Genomic DNA, 8704 nt, shown 5'->3' with positions numbered 1-8704 from the left:
AATTAGGAGCGATAACGGTAGTGAATTTACATTAATATTTTTACACTAAGGCTGGCATTTTGATTCGATAGTTGGATTAACTGTATTTGAGTTTTACAAATATCATGTGGATGTTTTAAATATAATTATATTATAATATAGAATAAATGAGAACTTTGGCGACATAATAGTATTATTGGTCCATTTGGCAATGTGAGATTGACCAAGTAGTTTTTTGTTGTTTTATATTTGATAAAGAAATTGTTATTCACGTCAACTCACCGCCGCAACGCTTGGGTTTTATTAACAACCTGGTTTTACCGACCTTTTGTGTTGTAGTTCTAGTAGCGTAACGTACGTAAACGAAATCAACAAAATGTGTGTCAACTCACCGCCTCAGCGCCCAGGACTGAAAATGCTAAGATTCTACAGAGTCACCACCGCGACACTCGGTACCTACAACACTTTGGTTTGACCAACACTTGGGTATTACATACCCTTTGTTTTAGTTTCGGTACCGTAACAAATGTAACCGAAACTGACCAAATTCGCATCGACGAATGCCCAAGACCGACAAAGCTCCTGTTTTACCAATGCCTGGGTTTTACCGACCCATCGTCGTCGTAACGAACATAACGAAAGCTGGCCGAACTTCAATTTTTTTAATGTTTTAGTTATGGTACCGTAACGAACGTGTTAGAAACTGACCGAATTTGATTAAACTCACCTCCTCAACTCGCGGTATTGATAGCGATTGGGTTTTACCAACACTTGAGTTTTACCAACCGACATCATTCCATTAGTCCACCTCAATTTTTATAATTTTTTGTTTTACTTCCGGTATAATAATGCATGTAAATGAAACGAACCGAATTCGCATCGACTTACCATATCAACGCTTAGACTGACAGCATTTGAGTTTTGCCACTGCCTGTGTTTTATCGGCCTACCCGGCGCAATGCGTGGGTAAATTTCTAGTTGAATAACATTCAAGAACGGTCCATCAGTAAGCGTCACATTTTATGTAAGTAACTACTTACTACTTTGAACAAAACATCTAAAATTGGGTTAGTTTGGGCCTTGGACCTTTATATGGGCGGAAGATAACTCAATTTGGGCTGTAAACAGTTAAGCCAGCTATAATGGACCGAAGACAAAGATGCATATCCAAACCGGTTAACCGGCCTAGAGGTGAAAAAAAAACCCGAATCTAGAACCGGACCCCAAAAAAATACCCGGAACAAGTTTTTTTATACCTGGGTTTTTAATACCCTAATCCGTACCCAACCCTACCCGTAGGGTACGGATAGGGTATGCATTTCAGTACCAAAACCTGTACCCGGAACCGGACCCGATTTATACCCAGTAATACCCGAAAACCGGAACCGGGTTTTTCAAATACTCGATCTATACCCGAAAAAACCTAAAAAGTACCCGAAAATATCCCTAAAAATTGTAACCCCTTAAAAAAATCCAATCTATATCTGAAAGAAACCCAAAAATAGGGTTTTTTTCAATACCCGAAAATAGGGTATTCAAATACCCGGTTTTACAATACCCAGTTTGATACCCGACCCGAACCCGATGCATAGGGTCTGGTTTTTAGAGAGAATACCCAGACCCGAACCTGACCTGGGTATTGCCAATACCCGATTTTCCAATACTCGATCATACCCGAACCCGATTCCATACCCGAACCCGGGTATTTGAAAAACCCGATTTGTGCACCTCTAAACCGGCCAGTACCTTGTTTGTACCCGAAATCCTAACCGGTTACTAACCAATTCCCAAGAAACCAGTTACTGTCTGATTCAACAAGGAGGTTTTAAACCGGTTTGTAGTATTGAGCTCTGAAACTGATTACAAACCGGTTGTTAAGTTTTTTTTTTACCAGTTTGGTTATACCCAAAACCGGTTATACTGGGGAGGTTTTTCCTGACTAAAAACCGGTTAGTACCCGTCCCGTTTATTGGCCTAACCGGTTTTTTTACCGTGTTGACCATAACCGGTTTTGAAATAACTAGCATGTACACCACTAGCCAAAGATAATTAAACAGTATATAGTTAGAACTTAAACATTTAGAAGTTAGCAAGGCCCCCGGCCAGGGTACGGTTTTTTTAACAACCTTTTTTTGTTAACTATTACGGTATGTCATTTTAATATTATGATTTTATTATATCTATTACAATAACGTTAATCGTCATTTAAAAAGTATTCTGTTATATATTTCTTTTTAAGGTTTTTTTTAACTCGTATAGGATATTTGAATCCTCGTGACCGACCCTACGGGTCATAAAAAGGTAATACTTGTGGCGCTTTATTGTTTTAACACACCCTCAAAGAAGCTGAACTACTGAACTAGTATACCCATATATCGAGTTGCATGCTGACAATGTGGCAGTAGCATTATTAAAACAAATATATATATATTTTTTTTATTGAGTTGCATGCTGACAATGCTGAGTCGCTGACAATTACAAAACACTTAATTATTTTATATTAGTTTTTTTTCTAATTATGTTTTCATTAGATATGATAATTGGACGAAGTTATTTTTTTAGGTTTAGTAAATGTACCATATAGATGATAGCATTCGTGTTTTTGTTCATTTTTTGTTTTAAAATGGTTAAGTTGACGAAACTATTTTTAGAGTTTGTCTTCAGTTATGGTGCGTCACAACTTGGCCGAATTCGCGTCGGCTCAGCACCGCAACACCTTACCGATCTAGTAAACACCGTTTAAAATATTTTATTTCTTATATTATAAGTTATATAAGTGTCACTATTAAATGAGCGTTTAATAATTTATTTTATGGGTTTAGTACCGATATCGGTACGAACAAAATTCATATCGTTTTGATCCTAAGTTGTGCGTGTGCCTATATAGTTTTGGACGTTTATAGAGTTTTGACCATTCAAAATTTAAACAAAGACATGGATTTGACAACTCTTTATTTATGAAAGAGAATCCAAGGATGTAAAGGGAATGGAATGGGCTGTCTTGCAGAGTTGCAGGTGCTGAATAACATTAAACAGAATAAAATAAAAAATTAATAAAAAAAGAACTTTAAATGCAGAACACCTTTTAGATCAATATTATTCGAAATGTTATATTTATAACTTTCTAGCAAAAATCACCAAAAAAAAATACACCTGAAATGTGCAACTCTTTTTAAATCACATTATTGGGAAATATTATATTTATCATTTTACAACTATAGTTTTCTAAACATTAGTCAAATACACAAAAATCCTTATTGGCCCTATAAAAAAATTCATGGGTCCGTCTCTACCCAAACATCCTCTTAAACCCCTAATATAAGCCTGCCCGCCCGCCCACCCTCTTTAGCATTCGTAAGATGAAATGACTTAAACGACAACGTATGTTACTACTTACTAGCACCCTTTCATAAATCACGTCAAAACAAAAACTTTAACCAGTTGTGACAGCGAAATTTACCCGTTCAATTCGTTAACCAACAGAGCCAACATTCATCATGTACACATTCTGAGATTAACCAAGTCAAAAATCACCACCCAATAATATCATATAGGACTATTAAGATAGTAAACTCCACTTTAAACTTTGTACATTGCCAAGACACTGCAATAGGGACAATATTACATTATTACCCCTCGAGTTAACTCTCAAGTTCAAGCTTAGGCACAATCTTTTTCTTATTTGCCACTGAACCATTCTTCTTCCTTTTCTCCTGGATCTCGCGAACATACTCCGTCACAATCACATGAAACTTTGGGCCTGATTTATTTGCAGAAGTTATGTCTAGACCCGCCTTTCTCAGAGCCCGAACCACATGCTGTTGCGCTTTCAGAAAGTGCATGCTGCAAAGTGAAGGCACAATGGACCGAAGCACCGGCTTTCCACAGGGTACAAGTCCTGCGTGCGCACTAAACATACAAAAAATAACATTAAAAACCCTTTGTTAGAAACTTAGAACGGTTCTCTTGATCTATGTCATCAGACAACGTTTTACGTTTAAAAATCAAACCTCAGATACAATGTACTTCATACTTACGGGTCAAAATTGGTCAAACTAAAGAGGCTGATATGTAAAAGGACCAAAACGCTCAAGAGAGCCTAGCGGTTTTTAAACGAAGGTTTTACGACATAACTAAAGAAGACTTTTGTTGATTTCGGATTTAATACACGGTTTACAACACTTAACTAATTTGATGTTTATTAGACAAGAAGACACCTGAAGTCTACATGCAAACAAAAGCACTGACAAAAGCCAAACCAGCATAGATCTAAGCATCCATACAGAAATGAACTCATCTTACATATAGAGAATATCAATAGCTCTGCACATATAATACAAACTATAGAATCTATTAATTGTCATATTTTTCAGATAAAACTTGCTGTCACTTTCATGCAAACTGAGAATTATTTAATGGTTCCCCTGAGAGATTTCTAACATATATGCAAGAATTAGGGGTCGCATGAAACCGGAAAAAAACAAGCCAAAACATAAACCGACAATTTGGTTTTTGTAAAAACTGAACTTACGGTTTGGTTTTAGTTTTGAATGTAATGAAAACTGAAAAACCAAACCGAACCGAATTTATAGATTTTCATTTTTTATTTTAAGTGATTTGTTTGAATTTAATAAATATGTCACTCAAATATTTTAACCAAATGTATAATAATCAATTAGTTATTTATAAACAAAATGATTTAGGCCTATACTCATTATTTTGAGCCAAGTTCTTTTTCGGCCAAAAATTACAAACTCAAGCGCCAAAACCGAAAACGAAAACCGAAAAACCTTCAAGAATTCCAAAATCAAAGCTTTGGTCTTTGGTTCGGTTTTATCCCAAAACCAGCCCGAATTGCATTTATAGTTCATTATACCCATTGGTTATTTATAATCATTACCGCCACAATGTCACTTATCAGCAAAAAATTAATCAGTAACTTACCAACTAGTGACTAGTCGCTGATTTTTGAAAAATAAATTAATAAAAGCCCGATTTATTTACAGATTTGGCCGATTCTTGACCGACTAAGATTAAAATTTTGAACAAATATATACTTCAGACATTAACAATTAAATGTAAACATAACAAAAATCAATGAGAAAACCAACCTTCCAAAAAATAATAAAAAGGTCCGACTTTTTACCCATTTTGGCAGATTTTTTATTGAGTTTGACCAACTACCGAATAATGTCACCGATTAGCAAAATATTAATCAGTAACTCACCGATTAATAACGATTTTTGCAGCGCTGCATATCGGATGATTACAAGAAAATTCAAACATAACATGTATGCAAGAAGCAATCAACCACCACAATTGACTATCAGATTTAATATATTTTGAGTAATTGTGAAACTTATAGTTATAGACATACACACAGATTAAACAAGCTTGTATGACTAAGGGGTGTGCATGAAACAAAAAAAACAGTCCAAATAAACCACACCGAAACAATCGAACCGAAACAAAAGCCAGTGATTCGGATTTATGTTTTTGTAAAAACCACACTAAACCGAATTTATAAATTTTTATTTTTTTATTTTAGGTAATTGATAAAAATTCAATAAATATGTATAATAATCAATTAATTGTCAACAAACAAAACAATTAAGGCCCAAATAAATGATTTTGAACCATTTTTTTATTCGGCCCACAATTTTAAAACTCGAGTGGCAAATTCATAAAAACTGAACCCAAACCATATGGTTTCAAAAAGTCAAAAACCAAAGTTTCAGTTTTTGGGTCGGTTTCAGCCCAAACCGATATTAATTACACGAAAATTCACACGTAACATGTATGCAAATTCAACAAAGAAAGCAAACCTCTTGAGCAGAAACTCGCACGGCTTATACAGCTGCTAGCCCTATTAATTTCAATTATTTAAGGAAAAAAATCACATACCGCACTTTTTTAATTAACAGGTCTTCTCATGTTTAAGTCTTAAACAAAACAGGTACCCAATTGCTAGCCCTCCCTCCTAGCGACTAATAACGAGTTTTGCAACACTGTGTACGCTATGATTACACGAAAGATTACAAACCTCTTGAGCCGAAACTCGCAGGCCATATACAGCTGCTGCTTCGGGTCCGACAAAATATGCACGTGACAAAACCTCGTCAGCGTCATCGCCTTCATCTTACACCCATTAAACACACAGCAACACCACCCCTTGCTGACGTCACCCCCCTCTCCGATGACGTCATCACCCTCATCCTTATTATTATTATTATTATTATTATTATTATTAATGTCTTCAATTGGACTGATACCGAACCTCCAGACATACTCTCTGTACCGAACCCTAACGTCCTCCATTAGCCCCCAGTAATGGTCTCTGTAGCAGTTGGATAACTGGTGCATGTTGTGTGATCGCCGTTGGAGGACTTGTTGGCGCGAAAGGTGGGTGGAATTGGAGAGGTATTGGTCTTCCGGCGACGGCTTGATTCCGGCCACGGTGGTGTGGTGGTGGTTGGTGGCCATTGGTGGTGGTTTGGTTGTGGCGGCGGTTAGGGTTAGGGTTTGAGTGTGGAAGCCATGGGAGGGAGAAAGCGAGGTGTGAATGGGAAGTGTTTAAGTTTGGGGTAATTACACGAATGGTCCTTGTCGTATGTTTATATTACGGTTTTTTATTGTCGTCGTTGTCGTCTTCATACTCAGTGAATCTTATCAATAGTAAAACTATGATAGGTTCTGAGGAGGATAAGATATATAAGTCTTACATCTACCCCGTAAAAATAAAAAGACTGCTTCCGTTAAGACCACTGGCTCGATAGTCGTTTTGCATTAAGACTAAATGGGTTGTTTGGTAGCCTCTTAATGGCCATTAAAAGGCTCCCTCTTAATGATTCATAACCTCTTAATGGTTAAGAAGTAGCCCTAAGTCTGAATGATTAAAGGTAACCATTAATAGATAGCCTCTTAACAATTCAGACTTAAGGTTACCTCTTAACCATTAAGAGAGTATTAATCATTAATAGGTACTCTCTTAATGACCATTAAGATGCTATCAAAAAACCCTTAATGCACATAACAGCTAACCATTAGGACACCTGCTGATTAACCGTCCACCACTTTTAATGTTATTTTCACGAAACTAGTAAAATAACGTCAAAATTAGTGCGAATTCACTTCCGCCCACACGTATATATGTGTTATTTATGGTTTTTGTGTAATATTAAATGGGCGTTTTAACATTTTGTAAAAAAAAAAAGTAAAGAAAAGACCTTATACTCTCAGCCACTCATGCGATCGCTTTACATTGAGTGCAAATACTCATATTTGCAATGAATGCAAAGATTAGATATTATTTATTTGGTTGTGTTTTATATCTTATGTTCTCGTGTTTCAGTGTTCTTTCCTGGTAAAATCGTTAATGACTTCTCTAGGCTGACATTGGTGTTAAGGTAATGGTGTAGTTTGGCACTTGTCTAGAAGAATCTTTGTAGATCAATGGCTTTTGTACACTCACCTGCCAGAATTTATGTTCGAAAAATACCTTATGTTATTTCATTATAGCTTAATTCGATTACTGCAAGTCCATGCGTTCTAAGTTCAATATTGTTGTGTAGCTAAAATGTGTAAATGGCGAGAAGGAAGTTATTGTTGGAAAATCAAATATTTCATACATCCTTTGACAAACATGATTAATTATGTATATACCTTATCCAAAATTAAATTTTCACATATTCCCTAAGATTTCATATATCCTTCAACAAACATGATTAGTTACATATACACTCGATCCAAAATTAAATTTACACTTTTTTAAATAATTTATAGCTTAAAGCTTTGAATAATTTGTTTCTTAATATCTCAACCTTCATATATTTTTCCTTTTTTCATTGATAGATTTAGATAATATCTTCCTATCCTATAAAATACTAAAAACAAATAGGTGGATAATTAAATAATTAACATGGAATAAGATATGTATATGTACCAATCAAACCCTTTGAAAAAGATGTTTAGTTGTCCCACCATATATCATATCATTAACTTTAACAAACTTCATTATTTTATGGGCATATGCTATCATACAACAAGCAAGATGGTTATAAACGTGATTGTGAGTGCATATGAGATCATTGCCATCTATGTTAGGTAACATATATTTTCTATTTGTTGTGTGTATATTATTTTCACCATCTATGAGAAAGACTTGTATACTATATTGGTGCATTTAAACGAATTAAAAAAAATAAAAACAAATTAGCATGCATATAACTTATTTATAATTTGTGTATACTCAAATGTAAACCATGAAATTATGAATCATTTAAACATTTTTATGGCACAAAGCTACACATACACCTGTATGTCATATTAGTCGTTTCACCTTTTACAGATGTTTAGGGTTTAATGATTCTATGTAAACGGGTGTTTGACTTTGGCGATTCATTGTGATCGGGTGTTGAGCCCATGAATCATTGTAAATGAGCATATAGCCCTAGCAACCAAACAAATAACTATGTGATGATTAGTGGATTATCGGGTGTTTCTTTAGTTGCTCCCAACCTTTTATGGATTGTCGTAAATGACAATCGTACCATGCAAATCCCACTCTTATAAACTACTCGTAGTGCTTGACTTTGGGGAAGGCGTTATATGTGTGCAAACGTTACCTCCATCCCAATTGATTGAAACTTTGAAAGATTATTTTCAAATAGACCATAGTTTCACACCAAACAAAAGAAACAACACTTATAGATTTAGAAAACAGAAA

General features: G+C 35.2%; 1 protein-coding gene across 1 annotated transcript; it reads right to left on the bottom strand.

The window, feature by feature from the left end:
- Positions 1-3620: 3620 nt before the first annotated feature.
- On the bottom strand, positions 3621-6462 carry LOC143585985 (uncharacterized). Its single transcript, XM_077067637.1, has 2 exons — positions 6023-6462; positions 3621-3888 (listed from the first exon to the last, which is right to left on the bottom strand). The coding sequence occupies exons 1-2, from the start codon at positions 6460-6462 to the stop codon at positions 3621-3623; spliced, it is 708 nt and encodes a 235-aa protein (XP_076923752.1).
- Between the last annotated feature and the right edge of the window lie 2242 nt (positions 6463-8704).

This window comes from Bidens hawaiensis, unplaced genomic scaffold (assembly GCF_021521415.1).
Source record: "Bidens hawaiensis isolate Kalapana, Puna unplaced genomic scaffold, B.hawaiensis_p1.1 tig00034269_1, whole genome shotgun sequence".
NCBI lineage: Eukaryota > Viridiplantae > Streptophyta > Magnoliopsida > Asterales > Asteraceae > Bidens > Bidens hawaiensis.
The sequence above is the reverse complement of the archived record's forward strand: the minus strand, read 5'-3'. Positions and strand labels throughout refer to the sequence as shown.

Coding starts and splice junctions, on each gene's coding strand:
- LOC143585985 (XM_077067637.1), bottom strand. CDS start 6,462: ATGGCCACCAACCACCACCACACCACCGTGGCCGGAATCAAGCCGTCG. Junction 3,889..6,022: donor TGCGAGTTTCGGCTCAAGAG/GTTTGTAATCTT, acceptor TTGTATGTTTAG/TGCGCACGCAGGACTTGTAC.